This window comes from Chlamydotis macqueenii, chromosome 1 (assembly GCF_036417535.1).
Source record: "Chlamydotis macqueenii isolate bChlMac1 chromosome 1, bChlMac1.mat, whole genome shotgun sequence".
NCBI classification, from domain to species: domain Eukaryota; kingdom Metazoa; phylum Chordata; class Aves; order Otidiformes; family Otididae; genus Chlamydotis; species Chlamydotis macqueenii.
In genome coordinates this window covers 44,823,041-44,850,370 of record NC_141556.1, presented here as the reverse complement: position 1 = coordinate 44,850,370, position 27,330 = coordinate 44,823,041, and the positions used below count along the sequence as shown (strand labels likewise).

The following is a 27,330-nucleotide window of genomic DNA, read 5'->3' as shown; positions in this document are numbered from 1 at the left end:
CAAACAAAACCAGCTACCAATGCAAGCATGACACTGCATCACAGGAGTGCTCCCCCTTCCTCCCTTTTGTGCAACGAATAAAAATTACTAAACAAGAATGAGTACAAGCTGAAGGAGACAAATAACATAGTGAATGGTTAAGACCAAGAAACCATCAAAGTTTGATGGCTGTTGAGCAAAGAAAGCTGCAGGATACCACAGTTTTACACTGAGTTCAGTTGTAGTTACTATCATCTAATTTATTTCTATACCTTTTTCAGAAAGTCAGTAAAGCAGGAGAATAAATTCAAGCTATCATTGTATTCTAACACTGGTTTCAATGATAAAGTAAAAAGTCAACTTTTGACCCTTCAGTTTTGCTTTTCCAGCCACAAAACCAAACAATCTTGCCCTCCTGGTAGGCCAGTTGCAAACTTAGCAACTTACGGTATTTTAGTGAGCAAGAAGAAAGAAATGGAAACACACACTACTACAATTTTTTACTACACTGATTTTGAAACAGCTACTTCTTAATCTATTTCAATACAGATTTAAAATCCAAGTGTAAGGGGACAGTGATGAAGAAGGTAGAGTATAACTCAAGTGTCTCCTTTCCCATTAGGTGTGCACACTAACCACAAAAAAAAAATGCAAGGAAAACCAAATAAAAGAAATAGCAACACTTGCAGACTACTGTGTTAATGACAGGTAACGTTGCTGCAGTCAGGTAATAAATAAATAAATACAGCAAAGTATTCTTCTCTACAGTTTTGTTGAAATGGTGCTCAACATTTAAAAAGTGAAAAAACTCCAAAGCCTTTCTCAGTAATAAAGAGTTTTTAACAGAACATCCTGAAGAAGCTTCAGTTCAAGGTGCTCTACCACTTTAACATGATATCTACCATTATGAAAAGAACACTGAAGCAGATACCAACAGGTCATTTAAATGAAATAGTAAAGTTTCTTACAAGCAATAATACTTATTCCAAAGAAAAAAGCAGTTAACAAATGGTCTGGAAAAAAAACTGACTAAAGCTTCAATACACTGCAATTCAAAATAAATTATTTTTATATTTAAAGACTAAAGATTAAAATAGTAACTAGGCCAAATCATTCTGAATGAGAAATAAACTGACCCTCACCAAAAGCATATTTAGATATTTGACAGCTCTGCTGCTAGCACACATGTCAATACAAACAGAATGCTAATATTTGGTTAGAAATGGAATAGGTAATATTTTTTAAAACACCACCACTGTGAAAAGTAACTGGCAACCACCTTTACAGATTTCCCTTGATCTACACTGTTTTAAGTCTGATCTAATCCAGTCCCTTCAGTTATTTGCTAGCCTCACCTATGTAAAACATTCTCCTTTTTTCCGAATTGCTCATCAAGTCTCATTTGTAGCATGTCCAAGCACTAATATTTTCAAATCTCACTTGGCTGTGTTATTGCAAAAAACATTGTATGCAGAGTCCAGTTTAAAGTTGGTCTTATCAGACAGCAATGTAAAGAGAGCCAAATACATTTTTTTGTAATACCTTTTTTTTTTTTTCTTAAGATGACAGTCTGATCACACTCATTTGATATCAAGGCAAACATCAGTCTTGCTTGTATTGTTAAATCACACCTCTTGACTTTTTTTTTTTTTTTACCACTCTACACACACATCTGATGTAGGACATGGGCAGTTCCTTGCTCATTCTGTCTTGCCCACAGCCATTTGACTGTGTATCTCGAGAAAACTGCATTAAAACTTAACAAGCTGAAATAATATGCATATTCTCAGTAAACAATTCTGAATGCTGTCATGTAATCACAAGTGACAGGTTTGGAAAATTAAAAAAAAAAAAACGATATAAGCTGTGAAATTCGTAAGCAAGTGGTCCTAAAGTGAGATACAGCAGCATTAAGACAAACTGCAAACACACTGGATTTAGTATACATTTTAATGGAGTTACAGTATCAGCAAAATACTTTAACCTACTATTACCACTTTTACTCCCATATGGCTTAGTGTATACTGTACAATTTTCCCTTAGTATTTCTAAGGCAGTATACATTTCAAATACCCACCCAAAAGTGAGCAATATGGGATTTGCAATGATTTATCAAATGTGCCAAAACACCTTCTCTCAAGTGCTATGGTTCAAAATATTTTTGTGGGGTAATTCACGAATATATCAAAGTTCCCTTTTTCTATTTATCTAGCAAAAAAACTTACGCCAAAAAAGCAAAATAGCATCTTCTAGCAGCAAGTAAGACCTCTGATCCTTGCAGTCAAGTCCAATGAGTTCTCTGATTGAACAACTGTGTGAAAGTTCTAGTTTGTGGTTTTAATAAATTTAAGAAAAAAAAAGCTCAGAGTTTTCATCATCATGTTTTAGATGTCTTCAAACCTTGTTTCTCCATGATATTCCACAATTTGCGAAGATTGGACTGAGTGATGACATCATCAGGTTTAAGTTGAAGAGCAAGGAGGTAGTTTTCTTCAGCTTCTTTCAGTTTACCGTTCAGATGGAGAATAGCTCCAAGATTCATTAGGGCAGCTGGATACTGGTACAAAAAAAAAAGGGAAGGAGAAATATTAGAAATATTTTCAGTTTTTCTTTTCAGACAATCTTCTTACACTTAAACAAATTATTCCCTTATGTTTGCAGACTTTTCATGGAAGCAATTTAGCAATTTAAGCAAATAGAGATAACAAGAAAAAGTTTCTGAACAGCTGATGTATACTTTGTGTTTTAAACAAGGCAAGCTCTGATGTCTACAGACATAGACTTCTCTCTTTGATGAGAAAACACAGAACTCACAAAGCTTTACATGTGGTAATGTCGGCATAGTACAGTTACCAAGAGAAATTTTAAGTAATCTAAGAGTGGATTAAAGACAGGAATTTATTTTTAATTCAGTCCATTGCCAATAAAGAGTTTGTAATTGTTAGGAATAGTTAACACATTGGAACTCATCTTTTTTTTTTTCTCTTTCTCTTAATCACAACTAGGATATCCATTTAGATTCAGGCTGACTGTGGCAATTATTTCTGAACAAACGATTGAACAGAATTAACAATGGTGGAAACATGCCATTTTAATAACAAAGATGTGAAAATTCAAAACAAATCCATTACTAACATTAATTTCCATCTTTAGCTAAGACAAAATGTTTCTTATTTGTATTTTTTCATCTTTAGATTATTCCCTCATGAAATAATAGATTGATCATTATAATTAAACATGCCTGGTTACTGGAGTTAACAAATACTGCAACGGCAGAAAAGTAGATTTATGAAGCTGAAGCAAACAGTCTAACCTACCTTTTTGGAAGAACCTAAGGTATTCATGTGCTAGTGAGAGCACAGTAAAGGCTTTTGGCAAACAAGTACCTTGCATTTCAAAGAAAAAGGGGAAGAAAATACTATACAAAGCTCATTGTGGTCTCTCCTCAGCTCACTGTCATTTCCAATGAGCTTCAGGAACACTCACTTTTGAAGTCACATAGTTTTGCCCCAGAGGATAAGTGTTTCAAGATACCACTCAGCAGTGTTCTGACCAAAATGCAATACTCAAAACGTGAAGCTACAGGGAAACCCAGCTATAGACTACTGGGTAGGGGTGTTGGTATGCTGTAAAAGCCCTTCAGTGACAGTGATTTCAGGAAGGTATGGTAGGTAGAAGATCAATAAAATATGCACTAGAGCTGGCCTCCCAGACTTATGAGGTAATAAGAAGTTATTAGGATGAGGAAGACTTACCTACGTTCCAAACCTCTCCACTAGCAAGTTAAACTCATTACTCTTATCCTTCTGAATGACACCCCCAACACATAATGCTCGTTTTGAAACCCTACATTTTGTGGTGGAAATGTGCTTCAGAAAATTCTCTAGTTTTGTATCCTACAAATATTTTGTATTTTTTTTTCAGCTTTCTTCCTGCTTCATTTCACCTATTAACATATGCATCATAAAAACCTCATAAAGAACTGTGACACATCAAATTTTCAGAATAACTGGCTTCCAGAGTTTCAAAATTAAGCAAAACAAAGTGAGTTCAGCCCTGCCTATTATAAACATCATAATGCTAATGCAGTGGAATCTAAAGATGTTATTTTTAGATTCAATTTTTCTTGCTTTATCCTGACAGATTATTTCCACTGTGCCTAAGTCAGCTACTTAGTTCTACTAAAAATAAAAAAAAAAGTAAAAGTCTCCACAGCTGGATTTTATAAACTTTTCCCAGTTAAAGACTCTCAAAAATTTCCTCTTCAGTCATATTCTGTACGGAGAAGGAAAACTAAGTCCCGGAAATGTAATCTTTGCTATGCAGGACACATATCGACAGCCACATTACCATAGCTCAACCTTTCAAGTGCCAGTCTTGCATACTGTTTCATAATGGAACAATACACTCCTTAATTACAGATGTTCTGGGTGCTAATTGAAGTGATGCAAGTGAAGAATCATTGGAAAACAGCTCCCCTGTATATAGATGGCTGTATAAATATCCGCATATTTTATTTATTAATTTATTTTTAGACTTAAGATGGTTTGAGAGAATTTTCTCAAATCATGAGTGAGATGGTCCATTCCCACTAACTGTGCTCCTTATTTGTCTAATTAGAGCTTAGGAATCAAACAGCTTTTTTTTCAAGAGCACAGTTATTGACACACAACTACCTTCTCACTTGAAATATAATTATGTGCGTATGTTTTCATCCAGAGAAAGCTTACAATGGATAAGGATTAAAAACCCTTAAACCTAGAAAAATTCATATTAAATAAGACACACGTTAAAATATGCTCAAGGCTAATTCTACAGTATCCACTAACCTATTGTGTGGGAAGTAACACAGCTGTCTCATACGGCTTCCAGAATTCCTCTCCATTTCCTTCACACCCCCCTGAAAATATGGTATGTGTATGGTACTAATCAAGTACTTTAAAGAATGTCATATATATAAGACTATATGCCTAGCTAAGAAAACTCTTCTGGCACCATGTCTTTAATCTGATAGATATTTCACTAGAGAAAGCAACAAAAACAACTAGAAAAAGAACAAACTGCATGCCTTTTAACTGAACTTGAAATTTGCCAAGTTCTACTCTTCATTCCTGATTTCCAACAAATTTTAGGCCATTAACGCTCTAAACAAATGTATCCATGGAAAACATGAACTGAAAACTCATTTCAGGTAGTGCTGAAAGTTCATGACTACTCCTTCATGTTTCAAATGTGGGAGACTGCTCCCTAACTTCCTAGGGTATCAGCCACCCCAGTATCTATGGTTTATAGTAACAGTCGCTAGAATTTTGGGTGACTGCAAGATTACGTATCAGTGCCATCACTCTGACAGCTATAAACAATGGTCTGAGGACAAGAGAGCAAGAGACATTTGTTATAGTTTTTCTTCACATATATTGTCTTTTATTAAAGACAGCTGATAAAACTTTTCAGTACGTTAACAAAGGCAGTCGGCAGCTACCAGTGCAATAACAGGGGACTTGTAGCACTGTATAACAAATGACACCACCTACTACTTCAGAGACTTGAAAGGAGAAACAGGCCTGCCTTCATTTCCTTTTGGAGACAGATGCTTTACATTAAAAAAGCTGACTGGCATTTCTATCGGGGTTATAAATGCCGTCTTTTATGGTCTATTGGGAATTATTCCCTTTATTAGCATTTTTATCATGGTGTGCTTGTTTCCTTAGTGGTTTTTTTGAGGGAGTGGGGGGAGGTGCTCACAGGGAGGAGAGGAGAGGAATAACAGAGTAGTTAATGAATAACAAAATAGCAAAAGGCACGCATTTAGTTGCCCGAGGTGTTTTTGGTTTACATCTATGACAATTCTTTCAAACTTTCTCTATACTACCAAAATAAAAGGAGAGCCTTGGGGCATGGAAAAATTTTAACGGAAATTGAAGTCCTCTCTAAAATTAGAAAACTATGGAATCTCCAAATAATTCAAAATAATTCTGAGTAGTACTTCAGGATTACACTAATGTAACCAAGTGCTGTGCTGGACCCACAAACAGGAAGAATCTTAATGACATAGCATATGCGTTCCTCAGGGGTCCGTGTTGGGCCCGGCCCTGTTCAATATCTTTGCTGGCGACATGGACAGTGGGATAGAGTGCACCCTCAGCAAGTTCGCCAATGACACCAAGCTGTGTGGTGCCGTCCACACGCTGGAGGGGAGGGATGCCATCCAGAGGGATCTTGGCAGGCTGGAGAGGTGGGCCCGTGCAAACCTCATGAAGTTCAACCAGGCCAAACACAAGGTCCTGCATGTGTGTCGTGGCAATCCCAGACACAAATACAGGCTGGGCGGGGAATGGATTGAGAGCAGCCCTGAGGAGAGGGACTTGGGAGTGATGGTGGATGAGAAGTTTAACATGAACAGGCAATGCGCCCTTGCGGCCCAGAAGGCCAACCGCATCCTGGGCTGCATCAAGAGGAGCGTGGCCAGCCGGTCGAGGGAGGTGATTCTCCCCCTCTACTCTGCCCTGGTGAGACCCCACCTGGAGTACTGCGTCCAGCTCTGGAGCCCCGAACATAAGGACATGGACCTGTTGGAGAGAATCCAGGAGAGGGCCACAAAGATGATCAGAGGGCTGGTGCAGCTCTCCTGTGAGGACAGGCTGAGAGAGTTGGGGCTGTTCAGCCTGGAGAAGAGAAGGCTCCAAGAAGACCTCATAGCAGTCTTCCAGTACCTAAAGGGGGCCTACAGGAAAGATGGGGAGAGACTCTTCAGCAGGGCCTGTTGTGACAGGACTAGGGGTAATGGTTTCAAAATAGAAGGAGAGAGATTTAGATTAGATATTAGGAAGAAATTTTTTACACTGAGGGTTGTAGAACACTGGAACAAGTTGCACAGAGAGCTGGTGGATGTCCCATCCCTGGAAACGTTCAAGGCCAGGTTGGATGAGGCTCTGAGCAACCTGATCTAGTTGAAGATATCCTTGCTCCTTGCAGGGGAATTGGACTAGATGACCCTTGAGGGTCCCTTTCAACCCTACCCATTCTATGATTCTATGAAGTGTTTTCTTGTTCATCATCTCTGGCTCCACATATAGCCAATGCCATATCAGAAGAAGAGTGTCAAACAGAAGACAAGTTTACTCCTACATATGCCTAAGAAGTTATAGAAAGAGAAACAGATACACAAACACTTATCCAGCTCAAAACCACCTCTTGCATGGCAGTCAAGTATGAAAAAACAACAGCTGAAACACAAGCAAGGAAATCTGAAATAGTTTTCCCCAAAGCTCTGCTTACAGATGACCTTCTCTGCTCAATGCCACATAGGCCAGGGCAGCAGATTTTCAAATGAAAGTGCATTTTGTTGCTGCAGGGGTACTTATAAGGAAAATCATGCCAATTTTTACTCCAGTGGAATCACAAAGGCAAGCTACTTCTCACTTAGCCATTTTCAAAGGTCACTGAAAAGATGTTGCCAATATTCGTGTTGCTGTTAATGAATTACTGCAGTGTGTGATGTTTCAAAACAACCCCAGGACTGTTTAATGGATACTGTAATCAGCAAGGCCAACCCATCAGAAACGCAGAGGCTAAGTGTTTTGTTTTAAAACAGTCCAATTAAGGACACTTGTTCTTTTAAGAGTTCCTGTGGAGTGAAGTCCATACTTAAAAAAGGATTAAAAATGTCATTCACATGTGAATATTTCACACCAGCATGTCTAGTTAAACATGGGTGAAGAATTCAGATATTTCTCTTTGAAGATACATAAGAGTTACAAGACTGAGTAGTGAAGCAGCAGAGCATTAGTTGTAGAACAGCTTCACTAAACGTGAGAGCAAAGCACGGTGGACTGCTTCATCTTATCAGTGACCAAGTGATAATGTACTGTCATGCCTCTTTTATCCTCCTACAGTGATGGCAAGAATTTTCACTTGAATTTTTATTACTAGTGTTATTGCTGTAGCACAGCATAGTATTTTCTGAAGTAATCAAAATGCCAACAGCACCTTTTTTATCACTAAAGATAACTGTGGACAACAGAATAATTTCAAGGGTGGCACTTGCTTTTGACAGACCTCATAACTTTTGAGTAAAACCATGACCTAGGAGTTGCCCCAAGATGTAAGCATATTACTTTAAAGCATGGGGGTGGGCAGAGAAGATAGAAGAGGAGGCAGGTGAGGGACATACAGTGAGATGGCTTCTGCCAACTGGATCTTACTCTCCAATCCAACACATTGACAACACTGTGAATTCAGCAGTGACACATGGAAGTAGAGCTTTTCATAGGAGCAACCTAGTCTTGCCAGATAAGCCAACTGACAATTATATTCCTTCCAGAGACTCATGTTTCTACCTGTTCTCTATGCTATAAGGCTTCTTAAGAACTACAGTTTGCATATGCTATGTCTGGTATTTTGTTCCAAATAGAAAATGAATCACAACTAAGACACTGATCACCAGTAAGTTGCCCAAGATGACAAGAGTAAATTGTGTAGGAACAGATAACTTGGTGCAAAAAGCATTTTGGAACAAGATGACAGGATGTATGACAGAATATCATGGATCAGAGAGAATAAAAAAGCATAAAATTTCCAGTTGAGAGGGATTTCCTGTGTCATCAGCCCAGACAGCAAAGCATTCAGTACTGCTGGAAAACAAAAAAATCAGCATCTTTGCAAACTCAAAATGGAAGAACACTCTTCAACTTCTCCTTTACTACAGTCAAGCACATTATTTAAATTGGAAGTCTGCTTATGAACAGTTTCTGTTAGTATGCTTTTGTGTCAACAACAGCTTTCAGCTTAAATCATGAAGAGGGGAAATGGAGAGAAAAACATTCTCCCTGCAAGTACTGATTTGAATTAACATCGCGAAGAGCACAGTTTCCATGGTTGTACTAGTCAGAAATGGGACCTAAACGTCTCCGCTGTAAAGGCTACCTGCATTCTGATCTAATTACCTTAAGACTGACTAACATACATAGCTATATAAATTTAACCAACAAGCCTAGGCTCTAGAGGGGCGCGGATTCTTGGATTCAGTCATCATCTTTAAAAGTACCACATTATTAATGCTGACAGAGAACAATCTTAGTTAATAACTACTAGTATGTCATTAAATAAAAAGGGATTTCATTTAGTGGTCTATTCATATTTTGTTCACCGAAGTAACAAATTATTAATCTCCAGGAAAAAAAAAAAGACATCAAAAAATAAAATAGAGAAATAGGAAAAAAATTGTTTCTGTTGAATACTATTTATGAAGTTATTAAGTCAGAAAAATAGCACGAGTTAATACGTGGTCACCTTAACAACTGATGATGCCATAGAAATGTTAGGTCACATACATTATAATTTTTTTAAATTTTTATTATTTTACATTTGGACATTCAAAGCAGGTACCACTTTAACTGGCCTAGTGAAAGGAGAATATACATGGAAATTGTTTGTATGCATCTAATTTTGTGTGCTTTCAAACACTGGAGACTATCCTGTCTCAGATTGCAAACTATAGGATCTGTACATTTAAAACTAGAAATTAAAAGTGAAGGAAGGGTTTTTCCCACATTGTTATATTTATGGGTGGCAGATGTGGGAGTTTTCATCCAGAAGCATACTGTGAAATTATTCAGTTTGCTTGTAGATTTAGACATTGGCATCATTAAGGAAACCCACAGCTGTGAGTCGGGGAAGAGTTCTAGACTTGGCATGGGAAGGAAGCATCAAGTAGTCTACTTTGATTCTCAAATTATCACATCAATAGGAGACATTTAAGCATCAATGTTCTCCAGCCAGTGGAGATTTTTTTGCTCAACATATTTTTCATCTTAACCTTCAGAGACTGCTCAAAGTTTTAAAAACATAGTTATCTGAAACCAAATAAGCATGTATGTATGTATGTATGTTACATCTTGCTGCTGAAGAGCTATCTACCATTGGCCTTTATATAGATTCAGAGTATACTGTTTTATACATCAGCAAGTTAGTAAAAGCATGTATTACAACTGGAAAAGACTGCAGATCATAACAACAGTTGAAAAAGTCCCACAGAAATGTACTTACATTAGTAATTTCTGTGTATTTAGATTCCCCTCCCTCAATGGCCATGCATCAATTGCTTTGATTTATGCTTTAAAAAACTCCTAGTAACCACTCTCAGTTTATAAAGAAACTGTGACAGACATTTTTAGATAACATACTTGTATTACCATAATAAAAGCTACACAGGAACATACATTATAAGTATTAAATAGTATGATTATATTAAAAAAAACCCAAACCTAAAACATGTTTTTCATGCCTGGAAGTGTTTCTAATTAAACTTCTTAGCTTTCCAGCTCAAATATTTTCATCAGTATAGGATATTATAATCTTACTCAATTTTCCTAGCACTTTAGGATTTCATTTAAAAAAAAAAGTCTTCAAATGACTTAATTTTTGTTTATAGAAAACCAACTGTGCTCTGATGTCTGCAATTGGATAATTTTAATACATAGCTATGATTATGGTATAAAACATTTAACAAATTCTTTACTTTATCTAACACGAGTACATTGCGTGCTAATTAGGAAGTCTGTACTCCCAGCAAGGGAGAAACTTGCTGAATAGCAACGTCATCTGTACTGCCATACTGACAGAAAGAAATTGCTCAAAATCTTTTGGCTACAGAATTTTGTCCTATTAAGAACAAGTAAGGGTGTTTTAAAACAAAATTGAATCTGATAGTAAATGTATTCTTGTATGCACTTTCTTTCTAAACCTTAGAAACTAGAAAAATAAATGGCTTTGTGTTACTGCCTAAAGAAAAATAAACCCCCCTTTTAATTTAAAATAAATGTTAAGTGTTAAAAGAAAAATGAATATACTCTACGTCACCCAGCAGGACAGTGCAGGGCTGATTAGAATAGCTGTCCATATTAACACAATCCAGAACAGTTAATCTTCAGAAAAACTCTAATGTACAGATCATCTGAGGTTATGGTCACAATTATACTCACAGTATACACTGCTAGCATTAAAAAAAAGTTCTTTTTTTTTCAATGAAATAAATGTCAATGGAAAATAAAAGTGACTGCTGAGAATGAATGCATCTTCTGTCTATTTTTGCCCAGATACTGATCAAATATATCAGTACCCAGAGAAGGTTGTGTAGGTTTTCAAGATGCTAGGCACAGGCATATGAAGTAGTGCATCAGAGCTTCCACTTTTGAGCAGCATAGCCAACTACTGAAATTTCAGATGGGAAAAGTTTTCCTTTCTGGCCTTGAAAAGTTAGCTAAGTTCTAATTAAAGAAATCTCAAAATCACAAGATTTCCAGTGTTTTGATTCAGGTTGCTCGCACCTTTGGCTGACAAGTATAGTCAGCTGAATTCAATGCTTGAGAACTAGTTAGTATTGATATTGCTGTATGTTTCCCAAAACTATTTTGGCATTTGCAGCTGTAAGGTACAGCTTGCAGGCACACTATGTAAACCACTACGCAACTTGACATACTTGCTCTGAGCAAAAAGAATGAGAATCTTGCCCGTTTGTTCAAGGCTTCTATCATGCAAAATCACTATTAAGGCAGCCCACAGAAAAGGTGTGACAGCAAAGTATTACAGAAACAGGAACAAAGAAAATACTGGGAGATTATGAGGCACTGTAGCATGTTTTAGGATGAATTTTAGCCTTCATTCCACCCCTCATTAACACATTTTCTTTTGGTTAACTTTCCCTAGACAACAGAATCAATCATTATTCCTCTATTGGTAATAATTTCACTGGCAGAAAAGTACAACTGATGTCTAGCACATGAAGTCACACAATTTCCACTACAGTATGGTTTACCAATAGTGTCTCAAGGTATTTTCAAATTGGTCAAAAAATGCAACTTCAACATGTGGAAATGTTGCCATGGGAATTTTGCAAATAAAAACTAATTCCATAACTTTGTAAATAAATAACAAAACTCTTGAGATGAAGTATCATTCAAGGAACTACATTTTTGTTAGAGTGGAGACAACTGAAAATGCTTGAAAAAATCTTGTTATAAATATTTTATTTTCTGAAATTTCTGCATGGAAAACCTTTAAGTATTCACATAACAATCTTTTTTTTTTTTTTTCTTCCCCTTTGTCCTTTTTCATCTGGCTTCTATCACTTCCATGCTTGTTGCATACTGCAAAAAATGTTATGCCCACACTCTGTCTTGTCTTCAGTTTTACCTGCAGGATTATGAAAGCGGCTGAGAAAAGAGGCACGTGCTATTGATTCTTTGCAAAATCCTGAATTACAGTGCTCTGTGTAATTCACAAGAATTCACGCCTTACTTTTTGGCAGCCAGTAACCTGCAGGTGTTCCCTATACAGTACTTAGCAAAGAAATCTGCAGTACATATTAAAATTATTAACTTCCTCAGTAAGTGCAAGGATTTAATTTTGATTCTTGTAGCTTAAAGATTTTAAGGCTGTAGTTTCTAAAATTTGGTCTTTTGATAGCTAATAGTAAGACCACTGGGCACTAACTGCTCTCTCGAATTTTACAAAGTTGTGACTCGTAAAAAAATAATTACATCTGTTCAGTGACACATATGTTTACAGTGCTTTGTAAGTAATTAATATGAGTAACAGCAAGACATGTTCAGTGGCAGATCTACACATCCTGAAAGGTTGCACTTGATACTGCATATGCCAATAACTGCTGTTTATTGAACAGAAGCTTTCTGTATTCTTCAGACTACAAAATGGACAGACAAAATAACACTGTGAATATTTTTCCTTTTTAAAAGGTTTAATTAATTCTTTCTGGAGGCATAAGAGGACAACTAATATTTGCAGGACTAGCACTGAGAAATCAAAGTTATACTCCTGCCTCTGAAATTCAATGTCAAAAATTACTCCGTGAACTCAGATGCTTGTGCCTAACTGCCCCATAAAAAGCCTTCCAGGACTGAAGCAAACTATAATGCAGGGCCACTATCATCACTGCAGTTCTGCAGTCAATGGCTCAGGTTAATTTGCCTTCTCATTATAGATTTTTACTACATATGCCACTCATTCTATATGAATGCCACAGGATCCTGCAGAAATTAATTTTGAGTCCTACCTACCAACACTCTCTTTGTTAAAGCTCATTTTTCCCCCCAGATCAAAAGGTTTACCTCCTGTGCAATTTCCATAATCTCTGGTCAGAAAGGATTTTCTTCATCTATTACAGGTAAAACATCCAATTTGTGAACTAATCAGCAAAAAACTCCATCAATGCAGCTATCAGAACAGAATTTTTTGAACAGAATTAATGAAGGACCACGTAATGATGTTTCAAAAAGCATAAAAACCCCCAATTTTTTACAATGACAATTGTAAAGTGACAATTTTAAGTGTATTTAAACGCAGTCAGAATGTGAAGAAATGAAGTAGAACTGCTGATCTAGAATAAAAGTCCACCAAAAAACTCCACCATAAATATATCAATCATTTACCCCATGGAATCTAAGAGACACACAGCAAACCTTCATATGGAATTTAATTTAGGGTTTTATTGTGGATTTTCATTTTTACTGTTGTTGTTACATTGGAAAAGATTTCTATTTTCTTTCACGCCGTAATTGTTTTTAGTGAGCTTGAGGCAGCCAGATGCTGAGGCAACTGGCACTGTTACAAACCGTAACATCAGATTAAAGTTACTCACTGTTACAGGAAGACAATCTTTACTGGAGCACCTGAAGAATTAGTAAAACTGCCTCAGTCATACTGCTTAGTAATAGAGCGGTTCATTGTATGGAAGGCATGTTTCAAAAGGGTACGTACACCTGAATGTATATTTCTTCTCCTGTAAAACTAACTGCGGTAAATAGAATCACATAAATGCAATATGCAGAGCTGACCAACATACAGTGGTTCAGAATGCCTCAACAAAAAGGGACGGTTCTTTGGGGGACATGAAAAGCCAGCCATCCGCTCCTCACTGCATATTCTCATTAGCAGACTTCTGATCTCCAGACTGTAACTTTCCCAGGGAAAAATACATTCCGACTGGCACTGAAGTTACTCTTAAAGACAAATTTCAAGAAAATTGATTCAGCTACACACCTGCCACCCATCCCCTTCCTAGCAGTCTGCTAATATACAGCGCATCTCAGACCAAAACTACAACTTATTGTAGGGCATTTTTTCTCTATACAATCACCTAGATGCAGCCAGAGGTGTGAGAGGGTAGGGGAGAACACCAGTTGCATGAAAACCATCTTGTGAAACAAAAATGTAAGTTCTCCAGAACTTATGGGGAAAAAAAAAAAAATCTAACAGGATATGTCAACCCATAACTAAAAATAATTCATAGAATGAGAAATACATGAGAACTATAGATTAGGAAGAAAATTAGGAAGTTATTTATTGCAAAACATCCTACTAAGAATGTACTGTTGCTGGGTTTATTTAATGAGCATTAGAAACACTTCCTTATCAGTTCCAATTGCACAATAAATTAATTGTATTGTTTCCAGAATCAGCACTAGAATACTCCATTAGGAAAAACCTTGCTGGATTCTCTCTTAATTGAGTTCAAACAGATGGTTTAATTTCTGAAACGCTAATCTACTGCTGTGAGTTTTATATTTCATGGCACTTTATTATTGATTGACACAGAGGGCTACATTTACAAGGCAAAGCCAATCTTGCTCTCTGCAGGAACTGATGCAGGCAGCATAGTACCCCCTGCCATATTACTATCAGGCTGTGAATCACAATCAAGTGCACAGGTCTATCCATGACACACCATCTTCACTTCCACAACTTCAGCAGAGATTGCATCTTTACAAACTACTGTGTCCCATCATAATCTCAAAGCATGATGATTCCTTTTATTTAAATCTAGGCTGTGAGTTCCTATTAATTAGTTTCACTTTTTTTTTTTAATTATTCTGTGAATGAACATCACAGTTGACTACCAGCACAATTGTTGCACAGTTATTTTCATACTGAAAAGTCATTGCAGAAAAAAAGAAGTTATCTGTATACTAAGATGTGGATGAAAAACACTAAAACACTAGATGAAACAAGACTGCATTCCAAGAGACAAGCCTAGTTGACCTCATATACTTTTTTCTTCAAATAATTTTGATGGTGCACTGAACATAAACCACTTAAAGACTTCAGATTTGCATAATGAAAATACATATAAAAACCAGAAAAAGAAATGAGAGGACACTGATATTTCCATTCAAGTTAACTAAGGTGCATTCCCACAAAATTTCTGAATCAAGGTCTTGACAATAAAATAGCTCAAGTATTATTTGGTACAAGAAATTCTATCATCCAATAGAATCAGAAGAAGAATGTTCTGTGTCTAGGTAGGTGTCTAGAGAGAAAACATAGAGTGATAAAATCACAGAACCATTTAGGTTGGAAAGGATCTTTAAAACCATTTAGTCCAACTGTAAACAGAACCTACACCTTAACACTTGGGTGATAAACTTCTTTGGAAACATCACTGAACTAATAACAAACATATATGATTTTTGTGAAAATGTGGTCTTTTACTGTTTGGAGATTTAGTCACATAAACATTTTGAACACTGACAGCAGAGCCTACAATGGAAAATGGCTGCATAAACCAAAATACTCTGGGCTATATTTTTTTTTGTGAAGAAAATACTTTCTCAGCAGCTCTAAGCAGCACAAGAGATTGCCACCAGACATACTGAAAACCTTATATGACCTATGTCCTGAGTAAATAGCACATGGATTATCGGAGAGTTTCTTTCTCTCAAATTACATGTTAAGCACAAAATTACTGTTTTGAGAGTTCTTGGTAAGAGTAATTGATGATTTAATGAAGACCTAAAGGTTAATTAAATTAGAAAAGAAGAGTTAGTATATAGTTGCTTATTTGCACCATCTGTTCCCCCATTAAAGAAAAGCAGGTCTATACATTTTACAGTTCACAAAGATGAATGACTCAGAAAATACAGTACGTCAGTAATTAGACTGTAGAAGGATTAATGTTTAAGGGAAATTTGTAAACATTTTCATAGCTAAAAATGAAACAAAAACCACTCCAAATTACCATGACAATGACTTTCTGGCTTACTTTGCAGAGTGTTTCCAGGTATGCAGCTTACTGTTTGAAAAACTTTCTGTTAAGAAGAGTTCATAGCTGCTTCCATAATTTCAACTGAAGAAATCAGGAACTACAGAGCCCAATTTACCTCTCACATGCAGGAAAAACAGAAGTAACTCTAAACAAATCAACAGTGTTACTGCAATGCAATATCTGTGTCAGCAGAAGAAACTAAAATGTATTTTCATTTAAGTAATTTAGAACTTGCCCAGACAAAATACCTCCCTATTGATTAGGATATTGATGTACAACAAATTATTCCAGATGGGAAATAAACAGCAACTTAAAGGCATTTTAATTCAATTCCAAAGCTCACAAATTACACTGAGTGAGGCAATTGATCTCAGATATCTGCATATTTAACTGCTTGTATAGCAGAGCAGTACAAATGAACACCCCATAATCCCTCACAAAACTAAAGCTGGGAATTGTAATGACATGATTTCCAACTTTCTCCCATGCGTCTTAGATAAAGATGGATCACAATATTGAGAACTAGATTTAAGTATTCCATAATCACCCAAAAGCATGTTCAATCTTTGCTTTCACAGAGTTGCTACAATGCATGAGAAAACACACACAGAGTTTTCTGGGGTAAGGCTATAAAATATTCTTATGTATTTCCCAAAGGAAATTCAGTGTTTTCCACAGCTGAGTAAATTGGTTTCCAAAATATACAACTCATCCTGATATTGTGCTTCAGTATTACAGGTAAATAAACCCTTTCCAACACCTTGTGTTCCTTCTTGGTCCCCTGATGGAGATCACAGGGATGGGAAATGCTATATAGGGGTTTTTGTTTCCTTTGTCTCTTGTTTTTTTTAAGGTGGGAGGCACTAATCTCTTAAAGGAATACTTTAAGATTCAGAACAACGCCAGACAATTAATCTTGTTAACAAAGCCTCTCTTGAAGCTGATAATTGTGCATGAGAAAAAGCTAAATGTGTCTTTAAAATATTCAGGACCACGAACAAATACAATTGCAAATATAGAAAGATAACTTATTGTTCAAAAGAATAAACATAGTTTTTGCCAAATAGATAAACAGTGATAATATATCTGTCTTGCACTTAGTACGAGACAAGAAGGATGAGCTGCGTGTAAGGACCTGGAAGAGGTGAAGCAACAACAACAACAAAAGAAGATTGAGCTGAGTGTGCAAACTAGATTTAAAAATCTTTCTGGCTCAGGAGGAGCAGAGAGAGTTCATGCATGGATAAACTCTTTACATGGAAAAGTTTGCTATTTCTGCATAAACAAAGAGCCTTTCTACCCAAAATGAAGGGAAGCTTGCATTCAGTTAATATTAACTGTCTTGAATTTCTCCTTTAGGCTAGGTCAGCCTTCTGCTAGGCAGGTTGAAAAATGTCACAGCTATTCTGATATCAAATCTCAGAATCAGTCTTTCACTGCCTGTAAATGGGGAAAGCCTATGCAATTTATAGGAACTAAGAAAGTGCTCTCTCATACTTCTGAGATCAGCGAGTGGCGTCTTCTTTTCTCTCAGGGTGTTCCACTATCTCCCCTCCCAGTGGAGCCAATCCACACCTAAGCCTCCCAGTATGCCATCTGGAAATAAGTTCACATCAGTCATGCCTATCTTCTTGTTAGGAAGCCACAGTACCGTTTTTTAGTCCCTAGAAGTCCTGCATGACCTCTAACAATTGGTTCAGTCTTTAGGAAGAAATAGAACAGGAAGAGAAGAAGAACTAGATCCTGGGAAGTTTTCTTATTCCTCACACCTTCACCAGGGGAGAAGAAAGGAGGCATTCTCAAAAGGCCAAGGCTGGAAGGAATCCACAGCCATTCATATAATTGAGGCAGAAAGTTTGGCACGCTTGAGAGGAAGCCTTAAACAATACGAGGCTTAGCAACAGCTGGTGCTGGTAGTGGGAAGCTGTGCAGCCTTAACACAGGGCAGGAGAAACTGCTCAGAGGGTAGGCAGACAACCAGCAGAAGCTCCACCTGCCCCACAAGGCCCACTTTTGTGTCTTCTGGAAAGGCAGACACAAGTACTAGAAGATAACTGAACAGGTGAATCTGCTGGATGCTAACTACCTAAAAATACAGCTCTGTGGTCATTCCATGGCACCTATACATAAAGATAAAAGATTGACAAGTGTGCATTGCTTTGAACAAACAAGTAAACAGATGGAAGAATATTTTAAAAGAAGGATTCTGAACTGGAAAGTGTCATCTTTTACTGGCAATAATACATGGTGTAAAAATCATACGTACTGTTTCTCTAGAGGACTACATCAGCTACGGCAAGACGTTTATTCCAGTTGGGTTTGGATAATGGGGACTAGGTACACCTGCTCAAAAGAGCTGCAGCAGCAATAGATTCATCACTGGTGAGGGATCTGCAGTATCTCTGGAGCAGTGAGGATGACATTGGATCCACTGAAGCATGGAACAATGACAGCTTTATTTCAATTGAGGATCAGCTGCAGACAACTTAAGGATCACTGTTAACCCACCCATTACTGCCATCAGCAGCAGAACTGATATAGCAGGAGCTCTTCAAATTTTTATGAAAATTCTTCCTGGCAATAAAGAGGACACACCCTTAACAAAGCTGGCAAAATGCATTAAAGCCGTCTTCCTCACAATTACTCCTAGCCTGGCAGGTGGCCTCTCTATGAGAAAGAATCACTGAATGTTCAGGAGAAAGTAAAGTAAGTAAATTTGGCACGGAAACACCCAAGGAAAAAGTACATAATAAAGCAGATCTTGGTTACATATGTTTTAAGACAAAATCCAACATGTACTTTATTTTTTAAAGATGTATGTACCATCGGAAGTACATTCATTTTTAGAAGTCCTGCCATGAATAAAACCCATATATTATGAACACTTTCCATAAGGAGGCACTGAAAGCATGTTATCTATAAGGTGACTGTAAAAACATAGTTAATTATCTGGAAATCACCAGCATTCTTCTTTCAACTGTTAAGACAGCTCAAGGTAGAACTTATTGCAAGCCTGAAGCCTTTGACATGAAATCTCTATGCCAGCACTGGGGAAAAAAAATAAAAGCAGCACTTGTAGAAACTGCTTTTTAATATGATATTGTGTTAACTGATTACATAAACCCTTCAAGTCAAGAAATGGTTTAGTCCTCTACATCATGATTAAACCATCTAGTGGAAATTGTATTTATTTTGCTTATAGGTACATTTCTCTTTTCCCCCTCATGCTATGTGTGTGTCTTTACATATGTTGTTACAATAAGACATTTAATCAAGCCCTTTTGAAGTGGTAGAGTGGAAACAGCTGTTTCTGACAATGTGCCAATGACATGGGGCTTAAAGCTGTCATGAGCTCCAGATTGCAAGCAGCACTAATACGCGGTTGGGATGGGAGTGACTTGCAGGTCATGGCACCTCCTTGAGGAATGCTTCTAAGCCAATCAGCTCAAGGTGGTGGCTCAAAGTCTTAAGGCTCTGGTGAGCTCTCTTTCATTTAATACTCTTGAGGTCACACTTCAAAGTGCCCTTTCTTCACAAGAGCCATTGGCCATATGTGGGAGTTCTAGAGCAGATTTTTAAAGACTGTCTGCTTCAAGTCCAGACTTAAAAAATTAGATATGCTGTTCTATTACACAAATGATGTCTTAAAGCTGAAGCTTAAGTCAATATCTCACATTCTTGTAAAGAATGCCAATTTAAAGAGAGTTTCTGGATGACTGATTTTTCCACAACAAAGTGTGCTTAAAGCTCACATTTTAGAGTGCCTAAACAACTTGCTAAAACAATTTCCTGGTTTGTGAACATTACAAGATGTAGGGCCGCTAGAAACCATCTCCGAATACAGACTTTCCTCAGCAACACTCCCACTCAGAATAATTACTGTGTAAATGTCTTGCTGTCCAGGAAACTTAAACTTTTATTTCTTTATGCAACTGAATTTGTTAAAATTAACTAATAGGATTAACATACATCCCAGCCAACATCGCTAGAACAAACACATATGTGCTTCTCACTGAGAAGGCTCTAAAATTATTTTGTTTTGATCATGGTAAACACATGATGTGGGAATGCATTTTTCTGGAAAGTATTCAAAAAGATCCAGGGGCTAGGGAAGCTAATCTCTGTAGGTTACCTAGAGAGCTGAAGGAGGAGAAGAGAAAGCAAATAAAACCAGATTCCTCCAAACCGTTTCCTAGATTCCTCTCTCCCCCTTGGCTCTCCAGGGGAAAGCCAACTCTGCAAAGTCTATTTGGAAATAAATAGACATAATCTTGAGAATGCTTGCTTCTTCAGAGAATTTTAAGACAAATGATTCTCATCTCCACAGCAGCACTATATTCTACAGAAAATACTGTTGTTCTGAAATTTCACTGGAAATTGCGTTCATAGAGGATAAATACACACCCACTGCAAATAAGGCCAATCATGGACATCATTAAGAGAACAGTTAGGTCTAATTCTGGAATAATAATACTAGCCAGATTTGTTTTTTCTCTGCACCCAAGCTGCATTTCAGCTGGTGTTGCTACTGTATCAAAGTGTTTTAATTCTTTTACACTCTTCAGAATTAAGCTCTATCCAAAAGCAAAGATGACATTCAAGATGTTGATATATATTTTAACACACCTGTGCTGTATTTAGTTGTTCTTTTACCGGGTATAATATTTTGCAAATACTTTTTTTCATTGTAATACAGCTTTCCATAAAGAAAATAAATGGTATTTTCAGCTTTTTTTCAGTCCTCTCAGAATTAGTTCAATGATGAATGAAACACCCCCAATACTATAAAAATAAAATCTTTCTATCTTTGCTTTCTTAAAAACAATGGCTTGCATGTTTCAGAGAAGTCATATTTGTTCTGTGACTGAATACTGTTTTCCTAGGGATGTTTTTAGCCTCCTTAGTCACAACTTCTACAAAAACTGATTAGTTGAATGAGAAAGTGACTCAGACAGGAGGGCATATGCATTGCTCACTGTTGTTCCTCAGTCTTGACACACTGAAATAAAAGAAGGCTTACTTAGGAGACAAATGCAAGAGTAGAGACTGCTGTCCGGAAAAAAACCCACTGAAATAGCCAACTAAGTAGCTCTAAAAGTCATAACTCAGATGGACATTTAAACTGGACTTTGGTGTAGAAAAGCTCAGCAGAGCAGCTTCTGGATACAAAGGGCTTATGCACTGGGGAGCAGTTGAGGAAGTATTATGTATGAAGTACTTGTTCATTCCAAAAGCAACAGGAACAGCTGAGAAACTAACGGAAGGGATGCAAAAGGAAAACAAGTGAGAATGCAGAGAATAAAATTGTGTGATGAAAACTCCATGAGCATACATAGTAACAAACAGTAAAAGATTGAGCCCATAGCATTACTACCATCTCTTACTGCTGCTAAGGATAGTAATCTTACAGTAGTGACACTAGTGATATAACACAATATTTGTAAAGACATGGATGCAAGGGAATGGAAATCTGAGTTTTGTTTCAGGCTGCAATAGCTGAATACCTCTCAGAAGCTAGGCATGGGTCTAACTCTAAACAACAACTGATAATTTAGTTGTCTTGGTACAGTAAATAAGAAAAGAATTGGTAACAGAGAAATGGATCTTCAACTTGGGATCTGGTAGAGTGACAGGGATACCACAGGAGAAAAAAAAATCATGCAGAAAAAAAAAGCAGAAAGACAGTTTACTTGGAATTCTGATCCAAAATTCACTAATGTCAACAGGTATCAACTCAAAAACCAGGACGAGGAAGGTTCTTGCTAAACAGACACTTTTAGCACTCAGTTGTTCTAGGAACAAGGTTGATTCACTGCACAGAACGAGACTTCAGTGCTGCCACAGTATTGTCACTGAGAGGGAATTTGGGAATAGACCTCTTAGCAACTAACATTAAACAGGTGCACACAAATACACATAGAGATATTTTATATATACGGTATGTATATATAAGATGTACGTATGCATGCATTTGTACATTACATCAGATCATATTCATACATCCAGTGTTTTGAATTTTCTACAAAGGAATGTTTCTAGATCATTAGTGACAGATACAAAAAAATGAAATGAAAATTCTTCAGCACTATATTTTGCTTAAGGATATTTCTTTATCATCTTGACTCACATAATTTTGCTGATCCTTCATATTCATAAAACAATGAGAGGACGCACAGGCTATACCCAAAATGACAAATTAAACTGTGGGCATTATCAAACTGCGAGGATGGCTCCTGCATAGCTCAGGACTGGGCCACTGCAGTCTCTCAGAGAGTACCTAGGCACTCTGAGAAGCTGGTTGGATCACACTAGAGAACAGTCCTAGGCACATTCAATTTACCAGTATAGATGTAGTTATAAAGTAGACAGGATTTCACTAATTTGTATTCCACACTCCTTTGGAAAGATTGGGAGCTTCTGCCTTACCATGTTTGCACGATATTGCTTATTACCTAGAAAACCTCCTCAAGTGGCTTCTTTTCCTCCCACTCTGAAACTATTATAGTACATTCGAGAGTTAATAGTAAGAAAAAAGATACGTATGGCTACTTCTGGTTTTATTTTCTTTCTAGAGAGATTGCCCTTGTACAGTCACCAGACAGTTGATGCTAGTAGTGAAAATGGATACAACTTTCCCACTCTGTATAATTATAAAAAAAAAAAAAGTCACAAACCATATGCATACTATGCTTAGCTAGAAAGTTAAATTTTATCATCTTCAACATAAAAGTGAAATTATTTCTTAAGGAAAGCTGAACAGCAGTATCTACTGGATTTTAACTGAAACTTTATCTGATATTTTTTTAGAAGAAAGTGGCTATAATAAACCGTTCTGATGATCTTATCCTGCAAAAAGGATACTTTGGTCTTAACATATAAAGCTTGTCAGTAATACTTAGAAATACTTAACTTTTATAGTACCGCTGCCATGAGCTAGAAGTCCTCAGTTACTTCCAAAGCTCTCTAAGAAACCTCACGCATATAATCACATTCACATATGGTTATATAAGAATACACGTATTTCTGAGCATCTGAGAAACATTTTGAGAGTACAATGAATCACAGAAAAGATAAGAGGAACTGCACCAACTTTGAGGAAAATAAGGGAATTCTTTCAACATTAAGGTATCCACTCAGAATAAAACAAAAGTCTTGCATCTGAAAGCATAAGAAATCACAAAGTCTAAATTGTTATCTCACAAAGTATGAATTAAAGAAATATAGAGATTTTGGAGAGTTTTTTTTTAAAAGATGGTGCGAAAGTGTGTAATTGCATATGAATAAGTTATTTGGGGTTTTTTTTTTTTTGATCATATGTTGTTAGCTTGTTTTGAGTTTTAGCTGGCGTTGCTTTTGATTGTTAGGTCTGAAACACCTTTGATTTAAGCCTGTATTTTTTTTTAACTTGTTTTTTTTTTCACTGAAATTGCTAACTTGTATCCTCAAATTTGGCATTATAGACTTTGTGACAGGAATGTGTTCTAAATGTGATTTATTGCACAGACAAAGTATTAGGCATTTAAAATAAATTCTGCCCATTTATATTCATGAGAATTTTTTTTTCCCAAAATGCAAAGGTAATTGAAAATAAATATAACATTGAACAAAAAATAGTAAAAAGAAAATATTTTATTTCTTTAGTTCCTGATTCAGTAAAATTGGAAATAAGCTTTTTCTTTTAAAAAAAAAAAAAAACAAAAAACAGTCTGTCACATACTCCTACACATTTCTGCTTCAAGGAACATGCATTTCTTTGCCAGTACACAATAACCTCAGAGGTAAATACCTCTGAGGTAAAATAATCCTTAAGTTTTTTGAACAAAAATGTTTGCCAGAAGTTCATGACGAGGAAAAGGTGTAAATGTATTTAAAATGTCTTAAACAGTGGGTCACAGAATAGTGTTTCATTCTCTTTTACTAGTGGAAATACATGGAATTAGAAGAGCTTTCCAAACTTAACACATTCAAAGGCAGATAAATGAATGTAAATCTAGAAATCTTTTCCAAGTATGTTAGCCAAGTAAGACTTGTTGCTAAAACCGAGGTAACTTGAAAGTATACTGATTGGTTTGAAACATGAACACTTTTATTTGACTACCCAATAATTAACCATTAAAATAACATCTATAATATTGGCCTAGAGATCAAATGATCCTGCAAGAAGTTTCTCCTCAACACAAAGAGTTCAGCACTGCAGCACATTCATTAACTTAAGTAGGGGATGTCATTAAAAAGGCACTCACGTTAGGTCTTAATCCTGCTGCCATTTCATAATACTTCTCAGCTTCTTCATTGAGACTGGCTTGTCTGTCAGGATAGAAAAAACAATATAGTTATACCTCATCTTCCTTGGGTTGAAAAAGAAACCATAACTAAAGAAGCATAGCTAAACATAATACTGCAACTACTCTCCATTGTTCAAGGATATTACCCTAACAAATGCACAAAATATGTCAATATAAATAATTATTTTTATAGTTCAGAATATACATTATCACAAAACCTCTTTGTGTACCTTATTTTCTTTTTAGTTCATAAATTATATTAGTACACATTGGATAGAAACGCAGAAGGCTAAACACTCATCTCAGACAAAATCAGAGACATACTGGTCTTCACCTGAGGAAAATTTGGCTCATTATTTCTAATCAGCCAGACTTCAACAGTAAGTGATGAAGCTGTAGATTATATAGTAATGCAGTTCCTTTCTTTGTGCCTCCCCAAGAACACCACCATTCCAGAAAAACAAAAAAGAAATCAAACCAAAACCAAACAGAGAATACAATCATCTTTCAAAAACAGGTTACCACGATGCAGGGGATTCATTCAGAAGAGAGAGTTCTGATTTGACATTTACCTACATCAGTCTGAGAGGAGATTTAAACTTAGATCTCACATCCTGGGGGAAAAAAGATGAGTTTCTGAGTACCTGAAGCGCTATCAGCTTAGCTCTTTTTCTTTTCCTTACAATACAGATGGCTTCTACATTTTCCTAGTAATTTAATTTTTATTTCTCCTCTCGAGTTTTCAGTTTAATGTCTTCAAACGAAAATGCAATATGTTGTCAAAGAAATCCAGACACATTTTTGCCTCAGCGGGCCCTTTTTATCTCTTCTCTCAAACTCCTCTCTTCTCTTTTTGTCTCTACCTTCTTTATTTCCCTCCAACTATTCATTTTGGCTACTGGCTCAGTGAGTATCCAGTTGATCACATACACATATAATCATAGAATCATACAGTGGGTTGGGTTGGAAGGGACCTTTAAAGGTCATCTAGTCCAACCCCCCTGCAAGAAGCAGGGACATCTCCAAATAGATCAGGTTGCTCAGAGCCTCATCCAACCTGGCATTAAACGTTTCCAGGGATGGGGCATCCACCACTTCTCTGGGCAACCTGTTCCAGTGTTTCACCACTCTCACTGTAAAAAAATTTTTTCCTAATGTCTAATCTGAATCTACCTCCCTCTATTTTAAAACTATTACCCCTCTCACATCATGAGAAAGATGATAAATATGTAAAAATAACCAAGCAGAACTATCAGGCAGGCCACATATAATCTGTTAAAGTTATTTGTTTTTTTTTCTTCTGTGAAGAGTTAAGTCCCTTTATAGAAGAGTTATGACATGAGATCTTCAACATATTTGTGTTTGTTATGTGATTACAGATGCATTTCCATGATATAAAATGGAAAAATTATAAACCAAGGATAACATTGAGTAGGGTTGGTTGTTTTTTTTTTTTCCCCCCTTTTTCTTCTGCTTCCAGGAACAGTTGCTAGTTCAAAGAATATCAAGCACTTGGAGATTTTACCTTGTTCGTTACACCAGCTTTTACATGCTTTGTTATTCAGTGATCAAATTGTGTTCTAATTTTATGTTCCCATCCATCCAAATTTTAAATATTAGCCACATAATACATGGTAGGCACTTAATCCCAATCAATACACTTTGACAGCTATTGGTCTTGGGAGGAGAGAGAGAGAGAGAGAGAGAGGAAGGATAATTTCTTTGAAGTTTCTCACATAACTCACGTGCAAGCTGAAACCACTTCCTGACAAACAATTTGCCAAGTAGAACCTGGTTTATACCTGTTAACTGTTTTAAATTACTTTGCACATGTATCATTGACTCAGTGGCTGCAGTGGTTAGAAACAATTGAATGTCTAAAAATATTCCTTTAACATGGTTCTGAATCACTCCTGCTAGGCATTAGTAGCACTTGAAATGACTGAAAAAAAAATAATCTCATACTTCTGAATTTCAGGATTTACTACAAGGCACATAAAATGAAACATGTCACAGAGCTTTTTTTTTTTTTTTCCTGTTTGCACAGAACCTTCAGGAAACAAAGCATTTCTGCACACAGTGAAATTCTGTTCGATAAACAAGGTGCCTTACCCAGGAGGCAGATATAGACGGTACACTTCACCTCCAAAAAGTGTTGTTGGCATGTGTACGTGCAACAAATTAAAATTTTGTCCCCTTTTAGCCCAGTGGAAATACATAGCTTGCTTGCCTCCCATGTGTACATATTGAAACATGGATCATTAATCCCTAAGTTGAAATCAGTTTGAATTTATACTTCTCCATTAAAAATGGTTTATAGAAATGAACGCACACCACACTAATCTTGTCAGGAAAATGCCAGTTCCATTTCTGGGGCATTTGACAACAGCTCCTTTAGTTAAGATACAGCAGAATTCTCGTTCCCATTTTACTACAAATCTAAACTAGAAATTCATTACGTTAAGCCCTGGAATGATGGCTTTCCTTTGAGAAAAATTAAAGGCACAGAGGTAGGAAATTGCAGTAACCCTATGCCACTGAGCAGTAAAGGGCTTTAGATCAATGTCAAACAATGGAAGGACACTACTATAGGAAACATAATTTACATTAGAGTAAAACATTAGATAAAATGATAATAATAAAAACAGAAAGGAAGGAAAGAAAGCAAAGAGAAGTTCGAAGTCAGAGCCCTTTTCATAGTTACGAGCTATATTTCAACCTCTATCCTAAATCTTCTCAGGAGGACTGACCTGGAAAACACCTCTGATTTTCCCCATTAACACCCAGCATTCAATCTTATTGTAACGGACAAAAATATCTCCTCTTTTTATTCTCTCATATCTCTTGACCTGAGCCTCCAGACCCACCAGTTCCCTGTATTTTGTTCCAGCTGACTGCCAGTGACACCTCATAAATGTGCTTGACAACACATTGCTCTTAGGTTCTCCTGAAATCCAGTTATATTCAGCTTGCATTCAGTTTGAATCTTTATGTTGATCACTGTCA

The 27,330-nt window shown here is 36.6% G+C and overlaps 1 protein-coding gene across 1 annotated transcript in view; it reads right to left on the bottom strand.

The window, feature by feature from the left end:
- Positions 1-374: 374 nt before the first annotated feature.
- TMTC2 (transmembrane O-mannosyltransferase targeting cadherins 2) overlaps positions 375-27,330 on the bottom strand; it is a 257,441-nt gene continuing 230,485 nt past the window's right edge. The window contains exons 11-12 of the mRNA XM_086749874.1: positions 24,283-24,346; positions 375-2,536 (exon numbers count right to left, since the gene is read on the bottom strand). Coding sequence (XP_086606000.1) covers positions 2,357-2,536; positions 24,283-24,346 — 244 coding nt within the window. The 3' untranslated portion in view covers positions 375-2,356. The remainder of the gene's footprint in view (positions 2,537-24,282; positions 24,347-27,330) is intronic.